The sequence below is a fragment of the Scylla paramamosain genome, chromosome 2, assembly GCF_035594125.1.
Source record: "Scylla paramamosain isolate STU-SP2022 chromosome 2, ASM3559412v1, whole genome shotgun sequence".
Classification (NCBI taxonomy): domain Eukaryota; kingdom Metazoa; phylum Arthropoda; class Malacostraca; order Decapoda; family Portunidae; genus Scylla; species Scylla paramamosain.
The window spans coordinates 12655001-12674292 of record NC_087152.1 but is presented as its reverse complement, the minus strand read 5'-3'; the positions used below and the strand labels follow the sequence as shown (position 1 = coordinate 12674292).

General features: G+C 43.2%; 1 protein-coding gene across 1 annotated transcript in view; it reads right to left on the bottom strand.

Moving 5' to 3' along the window:
* The window catches only part of LOC135110292 (protein expanded-like), a 75110-nt gene that overhangs the window by 40671 nt on the left and 15147 nt on the right, over nt 1-19292 (bottom strand). The window contains 1 exon segment of the mRNA XM_064022476.1: nt 5048-5174. Coding sequence (XP_063878546.1) covers nt 5048-5149 — 102 coding nt within the window. The 5' untranslated portion in view covers nt 5150-5174.

The window sequence follows — 19292 nt, the reverse complement described above, 5'->3', positions numbered from 1 at the left end:
AACCCTTACTCCTCAACACTTTCAAAAGGTTAGGTGTGATAGATTTCCTTTCTTTTCTTTTACTCCCACAAAAATTATCCCATTATAGTCAGAACACTGTGTACGTACTTGGTCTCATTCATAATATCACCCGCGCGTAAATATGAATGAAGTAGTACTCGTATGTACAGTTGTGTGGCTCACCTACGGATCTGTGCCAGGGTTTCACCAACACCTGTTGCGGCTATTGGTAGATCACCGTGTGAGCATCCCCACACTCCCTTGTCTCTGTGTACTACACAATGCGTACGTTAGAAATTATCATGTCTGACACATTCATGCTATTAAAACAACAACAACAACAACAACAACAACAACAACAACAACATCAACAACAATAACAACAGGAGCAGCAGCAAGAAGAAAAAGAAGAATGACGACGACGACGACAACAACAACACCACCACCACCAACAACAACAACAACAACAACAACTGCTGGTGCTGCTGCTGCATCAGTATAAAAAGACAAAGAAGGAACAGAGAAGAGAGGATTCTCACAACTCCTTATCAGTGACACGTGGAGACTCAGAAAAGGAAAGGAAAGCACTACACGGGCGCAATGCATCATCATCATCATCATCATCATCATCGTAAAGATAATGTGGTTCAGAGTATTTGCCATTTTTCCCAGTATCAATTTGGCACAAATTACACTATTTTCTATCCTGTTTCCTTCTCTCATTCTTAAATTTTATTTTCAATCTATTGATTCATTTTCCTTTTATATCCCCTTTCACCTCAAAGGCCTCACAGTGACTTGGGTCGAGGCAGGGACGGTCAACTCAGACAGCACGCCACACTGACTTGCGGGGTCTCGGAGAAGGGAGTGGGGAATGGGTGTTCCAGCGTGGAGGAAGACAATGCCTATAAGTTGTCTGCGATGACTAATTATCACTAATGACTAATTATCGCCTTGTTTGTTTGACATCAGTTAATAACTCAACCCTTTGATAATGACAGTATGACACTTGTTGCTTCATTTGACGCTCTAGACACTTCCACCGTGCAAATATAAAATGCAGGCACAGATCTGAACTATTCGACCACTTTTTAGTATTACCTGCATTGTACTAAATATCAAATTATCTTTGGAAATAGGCGGATAAAATAGCTGACACCCCTCTACGCGTGGAAAATAGAAATTCTCGTGTTTATACGTCCTCTAAGTTTCATCTTCTTTACCTCACTGAGACCCGAGTAACCAAGGCTACTGCCATTTCCTTTCCATGCTTTCTCCTACTCTCTACCGTCACTTTCAAATTAAACATGACGGTTACGTAAACGTTATCAATCACGGATTTGAATTTCCTGAGTCTTCATGATCTGGCTAAAACTTCACTACTTCCCTTATATAATAGCAAATTCATCTGTGCCGTGCATTTCTCCCCTCATTCCTCCTTTGATTAACTGATATTGAAAATGGCGCATATTTTCTCTCATTCTCCGTTTTGTCTTTAAGACTGGAAATCTCAGCTTTGGTTATCAAAGTCTTTCACTAACCAGCCTGGTCGACAAGTCTCCAACTTCGCTATTCTCCATGACCTACAGCAGCTGGTGCAGCACCCTATTTGTATTCCTGACCACGTAAAAGATACGCCCAACATTCTTGACATTTTCCTAACCTCTAACCCTTCACCTTATTCTGTTATACTCCTATCCGCTGGCTGGACTCCTCTGATCACAATCCTATTTTTCTAATTCTGCCCCATCACTGCAGTCCACTCCTGTGCTCACTAAAGCAGAGATATTTCTGGCGTGACACCTCTTGTATGTAGAATGACCTGAAGAGATATTACTTCACTTCCCATGAAAGTCTATTGCCTCCATGTCAGAAATCCAACTCTTTGTGTAGAAGATATTATTTGGCGCGATTCCAGGAGGCATACATTCCATATTGTCTCTAATCTAAAAGCTCAGTTTGTTTTTGCATTGTCCAGGATACGAGAGGAAAGGTGGCCCCTGTAGTGGTGGACAGCCACCCTATCCTCCTAAACCTCTTAACAATTATGTCCTTCATGGCTACGTCTTATTGCTCACTCTTTTTCTACAATTCATGAAATATTTTCTAAGCAAAATATTATTGCTCTGTTTAGTCTTATGCAGAAAAATCTGAATTTAAAGAATTCACCGAGAGAATCTACAGAACGCATAGGCAGATCTTTCTATAATTTTTGAACGAGGAAAAGGAAGCCAGTTGTTTAATGCCTCGAAAACTCAATTCTTTCACTATCTAATCGACACAACCTTCCAAGTAATCATCCTCTGTTCTTCAGTATCGCTCAGTGTCCCTGCCTAGAATATTTTTAGGATGTGTTTTACTAAAACATCTCAACTGGAAATCTAACATCCCTCGTTAAAAACAGCTTTACATAAAGGTAAAGGTCATATGTCATCTCTACTTACTTCTTTTCCCCTCTAATTCCAAAGACTGTAATGGTTGATATCCTTCTCAGATACTGATTTTAGCCAGGAAACTAAACCACATACACACACACACACACACACACACACACACACACACACACACACACACACACACACACACACACACTAAATAGGGTGTAGTCAAGGACTTTTCGTCTCATCAGCTGCCCTACTCCTGAACCTGTCACATATGTTGCGTCTCGACTATCTTTTACCGTTATTTTCACGCTTATTGCTCTTAGCTTTAATCCTCCCCCCCCCCTCTCTCTCTCTCTCTCTCTCTCTCTCTCTCTCTCTCTCTCTCTCTCTCTCTCTCTCTCTCTCTGTACTTAACACTAATATCCACTCGACCACCAAAGTAAAAAATAAAGATAACACTGGAACGCCAACATAACCACATACCAGCAGGATAACACTGAAGAATCTACGAGCCAGCCAGGGCCACTATGAGGACGTGTGAGGAAAGCAGAGACAAGAGAGGACTGACAACAGATTACACTGAGTAACACATGATCACTAAACTACACAATATCACCTCATGTATCTGCAGGTAAAGGTGAATTTTTAGTCCATGTTTACGAAATTTTTTCACTCCTACCTATCCTGTGTATCCGACTGTTAAGGTCTGTACGTGCTTGAGTGTTTGTTATGGTGTAAGTAAGTAAAGGAAATGGAAGTGGTTCGGATCCTCTTTTGGTGCCAGTAGTTTGAATATGTGTTAATTTATCTTATTCATCTATCTGATTCTCATGTAGGGTCACTCAAATAACGATTTCCATATCCTCACTAGTAGTCAAATGTTTGTGGACACGCTGCATAGTTTTGAACCCAATCAGTTACGTGGGTTGTTTCGATGTAATCACACGTAACTCCACGTAACGTTGGTTCACTGCACGCATGAGAACTACAGCGAGAAATACTGGTTGTTACGAAAAGTGCTGTTCTCTCCCAAGGATGCACCAGCACTAATATCAGTCTAGTATAACAATATCCTATAGTTTCATCTGTACTATAAACTCAACAAGTCCTCTACATGATATATACATGGTGTTTCCCTCTATTCACTGCCAGCTTGTTAACGGAATGTGAAGTAGACGGGGAGAAGCCTTGCCCTTTTCTATCCTGTCCTCCACACAAGCAGTGTATTAGTATAGGTATGTATAAGCCAGCATTTCGCCTGACAGCAGTTCTTCCTTTATGTTCTTATATGAATCAGTCAAGATGGACTAACAATAAGTAACAAGCTCATTGGTAAAAGCACAAACAATGACAAGGAAAAGGACACACAAGGTTCGATAAGAATGAAGCAGAAATGAACACCAAGGACTGCAAGAGAGGTAATAACAGAACACTAAGGCAGTTTTGTGGCATCAAGATTCCATATGACCGCCAAGACCTGTGGAGATAGCTACTGGGCAAGATAAAATAAAGTTAAAATGGGACACGAAGATAATTTGTCCGCCACGACCACCAAGCCATCAAGATAAATAACCCTTAAAGAATGTAAGATGAAGAAAACAAGGTCATTAAGATAGATAAGACTAAATCCTTTACTTCACCTAACCTAAAATCAGACCAGCAAAATGAGATAACACAGGCATAGAGTTATCTTTAGTAACGAAACACACACACACACACACACACACACACACACACACACACACACACACACACACACACACACACACACACACACAGATAGCAGAGAATAACACACAGCCACAGCCAGATAACAGGATAACGCAGGACCACCGAGATGACTGCACAATGTCGTGTGTTTGCGATGACGCAATAAAATAGAAATGTTGCCTGACTGACCCTACTGCATTCCTCTTCCCGACCCCTACCCCGCCTCCCTCCCTTGCCCTCCACCTCCTCTCTCATCCCTCCTCCTCCTCCGCCTCCTCCTCCTCCTCTCCCTCCTCTCTCATCCCACATCCTACTCATTCCGCCTTCCCCTCCTCACCCCACATCCTCCTCCGTCTCGCTCCTTATTTTGATCACAACAACTTGTATCTCATGATCCTCACCACTACCAGGGATCGCTCCAGCCTTCCTTTCAGCTAAAATGACTTCTCTCCAAGGTGACTATTACTCTCATGACCTGGATGTAACACTACACAATCACATACACTCACACTAAAGAAAGTTTCAGTAAGACAATGTAGACTAGTGAAGACTGTCTGGTAAACTGTGGAATTCCACCCTCTACCACGATGGTCCAGTGAAACATTGGGTGTGAGCTAGCGTCATAAGTCATGAATTGAGTGTTCAAGTAATTCAAGGGAAAGCTAAGTCTGTGTACTGCAACTTTGAGTGAACTATCTGATGGCGGTCCAGCGAACTAATAAGTTGCGTGGAGTACCAGGTGTTGGCGAGGTAAACTAACAGGTGCTGGTCCAGTGAACTAACAAGTCCAAGGAAGCAACAGGTAGTGGGTCTGGTGGACAGACAGGTGGTACGTGACAAGGGTGAGGAATAGTGCTGTGGGCGGGGCCCTGCGGGGTGGGGCCCGTGGGTCCCCACACCGGGGACCCCAAGGATGGCGGGAGGGCCCTGGTAGGCCCCCCACGGGGACTCACCTCAGCAGCGAAAGTGAGTGTCTCGTTAGTGAGGAGGGTGACCGCCACATACTTGTGGTGAGGAGAGACCGTGCCGCCGCCCACCACAATCCCTGAGACCATACTGCTACCTGCCCATGCTCACGGCCTGTGGGGGGAAGGGGAGCATTATTAGTGCAAATCCCGGTGAACTGCATTAATATCTTAAAGCTAATTCCCCTTGCATCACTCCAGCGCCAGTTATGTAAGACGGCGCGCGTGTGAACTGCTGCCTCCCGTCCTGGGAGCCATGAGTCCCGAGACCCCAGCACCTGAAGACAGCAGGCGCGAGGGCACCGCAGGCTGGAGGGTGGCGAGGAGACCACTGCCACTGCTGTGTAATTATATTAGAGAGAGAGAGAGAGAGAGAGAGAGAGAGTAGTAAGCAGTGCAGTAATTCCTTCATCTCGTTATGGCATCGGGAAGTGGTCACGATGCGGCGTCTGTTGGAAAGCCTTTTCCCTCACTGCCCCGAGCATTGACAGAAAAAAGGCATTCAACAAACTCTTCCTAATAAACACACATAACAGACAGGTACAGAAACACATATAAACTATAATTAAAACCTAAGAGAAAAGGTGATGCAAATAGAAACAGACTTAATTATTCATTATGTTTACTCGCTCGCATACTTTCATTTGCGCCGCTGCTGCTCACGCTTCACTGCGCTTCCTTCTCTCGGGAAAAATGTGCAGCAGAAAGCAACCGCAGCAAAGGTACACGTAGGATATATGTGTGCGTACTTCCCCTTTTTAAAAACCACCTGACATCCCACTATTTGAGGCTTGTATCTTTCGTGTTAATCTTTTTATTTTCTTTTTGTTTTAGGGAGAAGGAGGATGGCTGGGGAGAGGAGGAGGAGAATGGGGGAGTAGTGAGAGGTGGTAGTGGTGGTGGTAGTGATCTTTATCGACATTCCAGCAGCCTCTTAGCACAAGCCGAAGTCACTCGTCTGTACAGTCACGTATTGGGGTCAGAACCAAACGTACTGTATTCATATCAAGACGATCAGAGAGAGAGAGAGAGAGAGAGAGAGAGAGAGAGAGAGAGAGAGAGAGAGAGAGAGAGAGAGAGAGAGAGAGAGAGAGAAAGAGAGAGAGAGAGAGTAGAGAGATAGAAAACGTAGGCAAACATAGGCACATATAGACAGGCAGACAAACAGACAGACGGTGGACGAAGACAAACAAGTACTATACATACATACATACATACATACATACAGACAGACAGACAGACAGACAGACAGACAGAATCAGAATGCCAACAATGAGAGCTACAGATTGTGAAGGGAGATAAAGAGTCAAACAGAAAGGGAAACAAAAGGAAAACGACAGGCAGACAAAGCAAGTGGACAGACACATACTAACTACTCGTATTACAAGACAGACAGACAGACAGACAGACAGCACTCCACTCCACTCCACTCCACTCCACTCCACTCCACTAACTAGATTTATTGAAAGAAGAAAGATAGATAGACAGATAGAGATATAGATAGAAAGAAAGAAAGAAAGGATAGATAGAGAAGAAGAAGAAGAAGAAGAAGAAGAAGAAGAAGAAGAAGAAGAAGAAGAAGAAGAAGAAGAAGAAGAATGACAGACAGGTTTGAAAGCGGAGGAATTTGAGCCAAAAAAATAGAAAAAGAAAAAGAAAGAAAAAAGAACTTGTGCAAAGGTTCCTCTTAACAAACTTCACTAGTGCCGTAATAAAAAAGGCACGGACTACTATTATAACTACTACTATTCTATCTACGTAAAATAACTTATCACAAACTATTATGACTTATTTCAAAAGAGTATATGCATTTGTGTGTGTGTGTGTGTGTGTGTGTGTGTGTGTGTGTGTGTGTGTGTGTGTGTGTGTGTGTGTGTGTGTGTGTGTGTGTGTGTGTGTGACGGAGATGGATGTGTGTGGAGGGCTTCACTGCAAAAGAGAGGAGGAGGAGGAGGAGGAGGAGGAGGAGGGTTAAGAGAAGCCGTTTGTTTCACACACCATAAATTACGCTTGGTAGTGTTTGCTTTACTTGTTTGCTTGCTTGTTTGCTTGCTTTATCACTTCCTTGCTTGCTTGCTCAGCTTGATTATAGGTAATGCAATCAATACCTGTGTGTGTGTGTGTGTGTGTGTGTGTGTGTGTGTGTGTAGGCAAGTTCCCGTGTTGTAATGCTGCAGGGTGTTACAGAGTGTTGCAGGATGCTGTGGTGTGCATCGTGGAATGTTGCAATGTGTGCTGTCTTGTGGTGTGGCCTGCTGCTGTGCTATGCTGTATGCTGGAAGGAATTTAGGTAGTGCAGTGTGTTTTGTGCATTAAGGGAGTCATCAAGTGTGGCGGTGCGTTGCGGAGGCTGCGGTGTGTGGTAGGGTGTTAGTTAGTATGGAGTGTGGTACTGCTGGTTTGTTGTGTGTGATAGGGTGATGGCGTGGTGTGGTAAGATGGTGGTGTAGTGTGGCAGAGTTATGGTGTGGTGTGGTAAGGTGTTGCTGTGTGTCAAAGTAATGGTATGGTGTTGTAAGATGGTAGTGTTGTGTGGTATGGTGATGGTGTGGTGTGGTAAGATAAGTGTTGTGTGGTAGTAACAGTGTGGTGAATGACAGAGTTTCCTGAAAAAAAATAAATAAATAAATAAAATAAATAAATAAATAAAATACTCGGCATATCAAAACACAAGCAGGAATTCCATATTTTGAGTGAACATAAAACTATAACAGAGACAGACGAAGGAATACAGTCTCACAATACAACTTCGACTGCTGCAGAGCCAGAACTAGAAAAAGAAATACCATGGATGAAGCAGGAGGGTGAAAAGATGGCAGGGTGACAAGAAAGGATGGTAGGAATGGAAGGTAGGACGGCAAGATAGGGTGATAAGATGATAGGCCAACGGGAGGGAGTAGTAAGGATATGTTGACAGAATGCGATGGTGACAAGAAGGGTCTGCTAGGATGATAGCATGTGGATACAGGATGATAATGTGACGAGATTGAATGATAAAATGACAGCATGACACGAAAACAAAGTGCAAGCAGTATGACGATAGGATTAAAGGATGGGATGACAGGATGTAAAAGGATAACAGCATGAGGCACTGTGGGATGTTATAGTGTGAGGTGGTGTGATCAGGTTACGTCCGCCACGCCCTCCACCACCTGACACTCACTCCGCACTGCCTGCCTTGCATTCGCTCTTATTTCAAGGTCATACGCAAACCCTGAAATTCCCACCCTCCTTGAAGGCCATCTTTACTAAAAACCTGATTGGGAGCGCTGAGAAATAAATCCAATTACGCAAATATTGATGGAAATAAGAGGTAACTATAAATGGCATTAAATATAAATAATTATAATAAACATAAAATTTCCGTTCACAAACATTTGCCTACTAAGCCAGTGATAGAATTACTCTCTCTCTCTCACACACACACACACACACACACACACACACACACACACACACACACACACACACACACACCCACACACTCTCTCTCTCTCTCTCTCTTTCTAAAAGTGCCAGTGTCAGCTGGTAAACACGTGGCAAGTCCTTCCTTCCTACAGCGAGCCACACCCGAAAGGCCACGCGGATGCATGAGTCCTGGTGGAGGCTGTGTGGCGTGTGTTGGCGGGGCGGGGGAGCCACGGTGCGAGGGGGCCAGGAAGAGGTGCCAGGAGGGGGTGGGGGACTCGAAGACACACAACAAGTCTTGCGTCTTTCTCTTTCCTTCTTCGTCTTCTTTTGTCTGATTGGTAGGTAGGGACCGTATCAGAAGTTTCCATCGTTCGTTATCAGAGGACGCGGAAGCTCCGTTGTTGAGATACACCAGTCAAGGGCCAATGGTGTGAACCACGCCTCCCCTGGCCGTGACAAGACACTTGGCAGCGGCACGGAGCTATAAGCCACTGGACGAGTCAAGGGCACACTACCGTACGGCGCGAGAATGAATGAAACTGAGAGTTACTGGAAGCCACTCAACGCGCAGCTTTGTGTGGTGAACGTTCTAGCATTCAGTTTCAACCGTGGGATCCGTGTCTGGGCGGGAGTGTCGGTTCACCACACTGGGATGAATGACACGTGGTTCTCAATCTTAACACCAAAGCTAAAAAGATAAGCGTAAAGAGATATCCCATTATGATATACATAGTTGGCCACACACATAAAATACTAAAGAAAAAAAAAAGTTGAAGGCGAACACAATAAAGACATACAAAGGGGGCAGGGAGGGGAGCGCGAGGGAGGAGCCAGGGAGCACTTGGGTGGCGTCATGAAAGGCGAGAACACGTGTATGGGGAGGCAGCACAAAGGAGGGACCGCACACGTCTGGGGGAGGCTTGCTATTTGAAATCATCAATTCCTTTTGAGGTCCTTCACAAAGAGGAGGTGTGGAGAGCGTGGTGCGCGCGTGTACGCCGCGGCTCCTCCCCACCCACCGGAAAGGGAGACCGGACCGGCGGGCCAATCGTCCACAACTCACTCCTGTCAGCGGCCGTGGAAGTCTGCCAACATTTTCCAAGGAATGAGCCGCGGTCGCCGGGGTAGTCCACAAATAACTTTTCTTTTTTCTCTTCCCATTGTTTGTTTGTTTGTAAGATGTCGATCCATCTACCAGCTGTCTCATCTTGCTACGTGCCCGTCATGCTCAAGTCCACCAGACACAAAGTTGCCAGCACTAGTAGTATGTTAAAAAAAAACTCATCCACTGCAGTACACGCCACACCTGCTCCTCCCAAGCCTGTCCCAGCCTGCCCACCACTGTAGGTCCTACACTCCAGCCTGTTTACGACATTCTTCCCAACACGTTGCTCTCCACCTCCCCTCACATCACCCTTTCCCATCACCTACACCTAACTTTTTTTTTTGCCAACCTCTCCACTTCCTCCTTCCCTTACACCTTCTCTCCACTACCTCCTCCTGACCCACTCCTCTCCCCTACCTTCACTTTACTCCTTTCATCTATCCCTACACTCCCTCCAGCTCCACCAATTTCTTCCCACTCACTTAAACTTTTCCACCTTACTCTTTTCCACCTGTCCCTCCATCCACATTTCAACCTCACTCTCCTTTCACCCACGTTCCCTCACATCTATTGCATTACATCACCAAGGTGCAGGTCTCCTCTCACTCCATATCAGATATACAGGCACCACTAAAAGTATTCGCTCTAGTTCCCTGTACAGATCATTACCACTGGACAGGGAATACGAGTAACTAGAACACTGGTAGTAATACACGTGATGAGGTATAAGTGTCTGCAGGTTTGGTACTCATGTGTATTAACTAATCACCATATTCAAGAGTCCCCTTTACTGTGACTCCAATGGCAAGGATACAACGTGCGCAGAGAAAAACAAGCATCAGTAGTGCGTCAGTCATCATTAATAGCACGCTAATACCCATGCCACTACCACCACCGCCACCGCCGCCGCCATACGCACATGAAGGAATGGATGTCGGGTCAGTGAAGCAAGACGCTGCAGCATGTCACGTCGCACCTCAGCACGAAGACCGTGACATTATTCGAGGAAAACGTGACTCTCTTGCCGACACACACACACACACACACACACACACACACACACACACACACACACACACACACACACACACACACACACACACACGACTAACACTAGCGTCTATGAACGGAAACTGAAAAATTTACTGACGAAAATACTTTTGTTCTGAGCCAGACATACATACGAAATGAAACTAAATGAAATCAATCAAAAAGAGAACTCAACATGCAGAGTAATAATGATTAACAGGGAAGTGCCGTTGGAAAAGCTAAACTTTTAGGGATCCCATACTGAAACTTTGCAGAGTCTTGTCTAAACTATTCACAGGCTCTAGTAGAAATTATAGAGGCTCTCACGGATATTTCCATGATTCCAGTGATACGAGCCAGAATCAACATGGAAATGGAGCGGGGAAGATAAAGTGAGCTTGGCAAGACTTCGTTGTGTCCCTCCCCTCCCGTCCCGCCTTGCCTTCCAATCCAATAACAAAAGAATGGCTGCTGACATCGGTGACACCTGCCCGGCATGCCACCAGCGCCCCAACACAATGGTCCATATCATGCAGACATGTCCCCCCCCTTGCCCCGCACGCCGGCACGACAACATACAAAACAGACTGACGCATGCATCCAGACACTTCCCGCTGCTGTCCTCCTCCGCAGAATGTGATGTAATGACTGCACATACAAGCCATTACAAGCACACTTACGTCACCACCAATAACAGCAACAAGGTCATAGTCAGCAGCAACACCATCATCATCAACAGCAGGAACAACAACAATGACAACTACTGCTGTTGCTGCTGATGCTGGTGCTGGTGCTGGTGCTGGTGCTGCTGCTACTACTACTACTACTACTACTACTACTACTACTACTACTACTACTACTACTACTACTACTACTACTGTTGATGGTCTTGCTGCTGCTGCTGCTACTATGTACGATTAGTATTACTACTAAAACTACTGAAACTACTACTACTACTACTACTACTACTACTACTACTGTTACAACTACTACTACAACAACAACAACAACAACTACTAATACTAATACAACTACTACCACTGCTACAACTACTTCTACTACTAATACTAATATCACTACTACCACTACTACTACTACTACTACTACTACTACTACATCTCCTACTGCTACAACTGTTACTATCACTGCAATTCCATATAGAAAACAACACAATATATACCTTAAGTTGAGTTTATACAGCTTTACTCGGTCGCAATTCACTCTGCATAAAAATATTCGCCTCTCCTAATATCAAGATACGTCAACTTTGGGAACATTTTCTCTGACGGTTCTTCTTTGCCATATTTTGAAGGCTTAAAATATACAAACATACAAACATACATACATACATACATTGTGATGCTCTGTTGCAAGGACAAGATCATTCCCTTGACATCAGCAGCCTAGAATAGCATTTTAACGAGAGAGAGAGAGAGAGAGAGAGAGAGAGAGAGAGAGAGAGAGAGAGAGAGAGAGAGAGAGAGAGAGAGAGAGAGAGAGAGAGACGGACACACAGAGAGAGATAGAGAAAGTGTGTGCGCTAAATAATAAAATAAAGACAGAAAGGCTAAGAAATGTGCAACGCAAAAGAGAAAATATTGGTTGCTTGATTCAAATCCAAATAAGAGAACTGAAGCACTTCAAAAATGTTAATTTGCGCTCCTTCCTCACTCACTCACTCACTCACTCACACACACACACACACACACACACACACACACACACACACACACACACACACACGCAAAAAAAATGATCATGCTTTTATCTATATTTTGATTTACAACTTTATTATCATCATTATTATTATCATTATTATTATTATTATTATTATTATTATTATTATTATTATTATTATTATTACTATTATCAACATTATTATCATTATTTTCATTATATTACTATTATCAACATAATTATCATTATTTTCATTATCATTTTCTTTTTAGGAAGTCACCAGACCTTAAAAAGAAGGAAACGGGTGAGAGAGAGAGAGAGAGAGAGAGAGAGAGAGAGAGAGAGAGAGAGAGAGAGAGAGAGAGAGAGAGAGAGAGAGAGGTCACTTTTTCTTTCCTTTGTCTTTTTTTTATCACCCAGAAGGAAGCGCACAGAAAAATGACTCGGTACTGCAGCAGCGAGTGAGGAGAAGAGGAGGAGGAGGAGGAAGAGGAGGAGACACATGAATCCTTTATCACTTCCAAACAACCCTGAAAAACCACACTGGCCTATAGAAAACTGTGCCTCTTAATCATAAATATCTGAGAATTTTCACCTACTTCCCGCAGATCAAAAGAGGGAAGGTGGAGGAGGGGAAAGGTTTACCTGACAATGTGATCCTTGAACTGTACAAAAAGGTGGATGGATGGAAGGATGGATGAAGTCAGTGCTAAAGATGATACGAGTGATAGACGAGACGGCACACCCTTCCACTCCACCCCTTGTGTGAATTATTAGAGGAGAAAACTACCAAATGTTTGTGGTTAATTCGCATTCCAAACACGGGTGAAAGAGGGAACCTAAATATAAATAGTGTTTGGTGGGGCGAACTAATATGGTCAGGTTGAAAGTGCCATTGGTGACATCAGAAGATTGCTTTTTTTTTTTTTTTTTTAGTATTGTCTTTAAGTTAAGTACTACTGCATCCTGTTGTGGTTAAATAAAATACTCATCTATCTATTTGTCTGTCTGTCTGTTTGTCTGTCTGTCTGTCTATCTACTTATCTATCTATCTATGGTGACTATAATTCATCTTCGAAAAAACCAGTCATCCAGTAATTTATCGATGAATCTATCTATCTAACTACTCAACTATCTATTTTATATATATACGTCTATTTAAACGTTACTTCGACCAACTATTTATCTATTTGCTTATCTATCTAATTACCTACCTATCTGTCTATTTTATATCTCTAACCTTCCCATCGCCACCCGGCACACACACACAAAAAAGGGAAAAAAAAAAAAACAGGAGGAAGGGAACAGCAAGCGACAGAAATCTGCTCACAACACGGAACTTCCTTGAAACCTTTGTCTTGGTTGGGGAGGAAGTTAAGGAGCATTACCACCTGACATACATATTTTTAGAATGGGCCAAGCACAGGAAATATCTAAGGGCGGGTAGGGGCTTGTATTCTTAAAACGCTTTGTCCTTTCATTATAACACAGAGAGGATTACGTATTATAAAGTCGAGTTCTAATGGGCATTTTGTCCTAGTGCTGGCGCAGAAGCCTTGTTAACTTTCACGCTTTCACTAGAGGCATGAAAACACTCTCGAAAACATCCGGTACCTTTTAATATAGTCTGTTAGCAAAAACTAGCTGAGGTAAATCGTTCAAACGTTTGATAATACGTTCCTAAGGGATGAATGTTAATAGTAAAGATAAGATAAGGGAAAGGAAGGAATGTGTGCAAGAACGTTAATAAGATAGAGAAATGGAAGATAAAGGAGATGAAAGCTGATAAAAGGAGGAAGGAAAGGACGGAGAAAGCAACTGCGTAGAATAATGTTCACGCTATAGAGAAATGAAAGATACGGAAGATAAAAGCTGATACTAAAGGGAGATAAAAGACGCAAGAAGGGAGGGAGGAAGAGAGGGAGAGAGGGAGGGAGAAAGCAATTGTGTGGAAGGTTGTCTGGTCTGGTCTATCATGGGGGGAGAAATTTGGTCAAAAGGGTCACTGAAGGTCATAAGGTTCTCTCTCTGCCAAATTCAGAAACGGGAGAAAGGTCAGAAGTGAGGCGTCGTGGAGCTTATAACTCGTCTGGATGGGTGTCAGAGCAAACAGTGAGTGAGTCATGTCAAAGGGTGTGCTGGAGTCAAGAGGCTAAGGTAACGTGGGCTGAGGTAAGGCAAGGCAAAGAATAAGCTTCTCACTGGATAGGGTACATAAGGAAATCAAAATAAATAGTTGTATGGTGGTGGTGGTGGTGGTACTAGTAGTAGTAGTAGTAGTAGTAGTAGTAGTAGTAGTAGTAGTAGTAGTAGTAGCAATGATAATAGTAATAACAATACCAGTACTAATATGTACAACAACAGCAGCAACAACAACAACAACAACAACAACAACAACAACAACAACAACAACAACCAACACCACAAAAGTAATCAGAATAATAACAATAATAGTAATAGCAGCCGGATAATCGTACAACACCTGGAGGCACCTGGCCAAGCTATATCTCCCAGACAGCCTCCTCCTTCTCTTCCTCCTCCTCCTCCTCCTCCTCCTCCTTCCCCTCGCTGCGCACAAAACACACATACCTAAAAGCCTCAGACGCAAAATTATTCCGGCAAAAAACGTACAAATCTTGGTGAATCTTTAAGCTTGACTGCCTCATGCTAATTGTTACGTTACTGGAAGGGGAGGGAAAAAATACGAAAACTGCTGGGAATCCAAGGTGCACTCCATAATTACTCTCTGCATTACGTTCATTATCGCTAAGTTTGGTAGTCGGGACGCGTACGTAAGTCTGTAGCAGGCTTGCCGCCCATGTGGTGTTTACGTGTCCACAGACGCATTCCACGAACTCGACCTCGGATAAAACCACACCACCAAACAGATGGAATGTAAATTTGGACTAAGAGAGAGAATTAGTTTAATCTTCGCCCGCGCTTACGAAAAAAAAAAGGAAGACATACATACAACGTGTTCCAAAACCATCAACATTGTTAGTGCTACAATTGACAAAAGTATAATTTGCCTTACACCATTAAGAAAAAATGAAGCTTTCTTTTTTTTTTCAGGTCTGTTGGTTTATACTGACAGTCTCGGAAATCCAAAGGAGAAAGTTGTGTGTGTGTGTGTGTGTGTGTGTGTGTGTGTGTGTGTGTGTGTGTGTGTGTGTGTGTGTGTGTGTGTGTGTGTGTGTGTGTGTGTGTGTGTGTGTGTGTGTGTGTGTGTGTCGAAAGGCCCACCGAGACCTGTATCCGCCTTCCAGGTAACGTGTCAATGTCTGCACAAGGATAGGAAGGCACGCAGCAAGGTGGACTAGATAGTGGAGCGAGTACAGGTGTGCCGGATGAGAGGCTGCGACGTGTCCTCAAGTACTGCAGCACACTCTCCAGAGGTACATCAGATTTCGAAGAAGCACATTTTCTTATATCTTTTGTTTGAAGACACTTCAGTTCTCCTTAACGTGCTGGTAATACGGTCTGATTCTGTTTAATAAGAAGCAGAATCCCTTGGTGAATAAAACTTCGCGTAGACTCAATCATCCCTCACACTAAAGCATTTGGATAACAAGAAACAGAACACTAATTGCTTATATCATCGCGTGAAACAACTGTATCAATGTCATCTGTGTTTCTATCCACAATGGCAGGTAAAGAATCAAGTTTTCTAGAGCCTACTTCATAATTCAATACACTTTGTAATGCGTGACCTACTACTACTACTACTACTACTACTACTACTACTACTACTACTACTACTACAACTACTACTACTCTGTCTGTATGTATCAATATAGTGTATAACAACTTCCTCCTCCAGTAACTGATCCAAAATTCCATGGGTGCGATTTTTCACATTCCCTGTCGGGGCGTTCCAACAATGACAGCAATGCATGTCACCTTTTAGTACATGAAAGCGAAAGTGCAAAGGTTACTGATCGCATAAGACTAGTCTTCAACTCCCATAAGCAGGACATGACTGGTAACTCTGGGTTACGTTAAATTAGGTTCAACTAGTTTAGATTTGGTTAGTGTAGGTAGATTATGTTGATTTTAGTTAGGTTCGGTAAGGTTAGGTTAGTTTTAGTAAGGTTCGGTTAGGTTAGGTTAGAGTAAAGTAGATCAGGTTAGTTTTAGTTAGGTTAGGTTTGGTTAGAGTACATTAGATTAGGTTAGGTTTGGTTTGGTTAGGTTTGGTCAGGTTTGTTAAAGCTAGGTTTGGTTAGCGTAATTTAGGCTAGATTTAGTTGGTTTAGGTGAGGTTAAGTAGGTCAGGGAGGAGTTAGAGAAAATAAGTGGTTAACGAATATTAATGACTCAGCGTGTTGCGTGCCTACGTTTTCAGTATCATTAAACCAAACTTTCCAAGACGAGTTATTAATTACCCTGTGTCGCCTTCAGTTCAAGAGGACAATCTAAAACAAAATATCACAATACAGACCTGCGAGTGATATTTTTCCACTGCTTCGAGTGGAGAGCAAAGACAAGATACAAGATAACAAAGATGACAACATACACGTTAATCAATGGATAGGGAATAGATAGGAAATACTGAGAAAGCAATACAGTGGTGGATTCCTGGAGGCTTAGTTCATTCAAGTCAGTGGTTACGTTGGAAAAGGTGTTACACAAAGGTACTCGTAAAGCGATGATGCAGCCTAGAGTACATAATAAACACAGGAAATTGACTCACGGATACAACTTCTAATAATAGGCAGTGATTAGGAAAAGCGATAGGTATTTCTTGATTCTTTCTATAACATTACATTTTTTTTCCTTTGTTTTAGTTAATGTGAATCTAAACACATAAAACTTTGGTGATATAATTATTTTGCATATTACTTCCTTCATTTCGTCTATCATTCAGTCTTTCCTTCATTCCTCTCTCTCTCTCTCTCTCTCTCTCTCTCTCTCTCTCTCTCTCTCTCTCTCTCTCTCTCTCTCTCAGTACAAGTGCCTCCTCCGAGTGCATCTTTATTTATCGCTGTTTGTAAATCCCTGAGTGGCGAAGGTGTCCCTGGCGCGGTGAAGGAAAGTGTGCAGTATTCCTGAGAGGCGGTGGCGTCACTTCCCGGCCAGACACAAAGCAGGGTCAGGGGACGGGAAAGAGATGAGCAAAAAAGGGAAAGGCAAGGTTCGTGGTATTTTTGTGTCTGTCTTCCGTCACACAGATTAACCGAGATTCCTTACTGTGTGTGTGTGTGTGTGTGTGTGTGTGTGTGTGTGTGTGTGTGTGTGTGTGTGTGTGTGTGTGTGTGTGTGTGTGTGTGTGTGTGTGTGTGTGTGTGTGTGTGTGTGTGTGTGTGTGTGTGTGTGTGTGTGTGTGTGTGTGTTTTCCCACGTGCAATCGACCACACTCAGTCAGAACCCCAACCGAGTTAATACGAAAAAAATGCAAAAAAAAAAAAAAAAATGTAAAGCCCTTTAAATCATGGAACCGTACGAAAAGTAATAATAATAATAATAATAATAATAATAATAATAATAATAATAATAATAATAATAATAATAATAATAATACCTAATAATAATAATAACTAATAATAAGAAGAACAAGAACAAGAATAAGAAAAGAACAAGAAGGAAAAGGAGAAGGAAAAGAAGAAGAAGAAGAAGAAGAAGAAGAAGAAGAAGAAGAAGAAGAAGAAGAAGAAGAAGAAGAAGAAGAAGAAGAAGAAGATGATGATGATGAAGAGAGGAGAACAACAACAATAAGAAAACTAAAACATCACCGCTACCATCACCACCAATATAAATACCACCACCACCACCACCACCACCATTACCATTACCACCACCACCAGCATGGACTTTTCCTCTTCCATTCCTCTCCTTTCTTTCTCCTTCCTTTTTTTTTTTCCTCCTCTTTTTTTTTTTTTTTTTTTTTTGCGAGTGTGCGCACCGCGGAATAAAAACGCGTCTATTAATGCTAACGGTGCCCCTGAGTTCCGTGGCTGACATACGACTAGTAATTAGCATTCCCGGGGGAGAAGCCGTCCATGCCCACAGCTAAAATTCCTCCTTACAATAGCCCCCCCTTCCCTCCATGTACCGCCCCCCAACCCCTCGCTCCTCTCTCAGCTATGCGGCCACCTCGGAGGACGCCGCCACACGGGGGTGCAGCCGCTCATTAGATGGAGAAATATGACGCATTACAGGCTCTGTGTGTGTGTGTGTGTGTGTGTGTGTGTGTGTGTGTGTGTGTGTGTGTGTGTGTGCGCGCGCAACTTACCAGCACGAGCAGCACAAGCGGCAGCATCAGTAATAATAGTGGTAAGCAATAGATCTGCAGCGACAGCAGAAGTAAGGGTAGCAGCAGCAGCAGTAGCAGCAGCTAGTAGTAGCAGTAGCAGCAGCAACAGCAACAGCAGCAATAGTAGTAGTAGTAGTAGTAGTAGTAGTAGTAGTAGTAGTAGTAGTAGTAGTAGTAGTAGTAGTAGTAGTAGTAACAACAGCAGCAGCAACAGAATCCCCTGTAGAACAGCAATAATGCCTTAACTATACAACAATAAGAACATGAGCAACGCCACCACCACCACCACCACCACCACCAACACCACCACCACCACAACAACAACAACGACAACAATAACAACAACAAAAAACAACAACAACAACAGAGGACACGGAGAACGTCGGAAACCGGTGGATACGTTATCGCGGGAATGTACGAGTATATAGTCTTGTGACACAGGCATTTGGTGAGTTACTCAACGCGGAATACGCTTCGCAACGCCTCAGATTCAACACTTATCATAACGCAATGGAAGTTGTGACGAACGTGTGTTATAGTGAGTTACATAGTTGCACTGGTACACGTGACTACTAAAAAAGTGATAGTAGAAATAACGGATAGCAAAACAAAGGAAAGGATAGTATGTGTGTGTGTGTGTGTGTGTGTGTGTGTGTGTGTGTGTGTGTGTGTGTGTGTGTGTGTGTGTGTGTGTGTGTGTGTGTATATGTATGTGTGTGTGTGTGTGTGTGTGTGTGTGTGTGCTGCATATACCAACT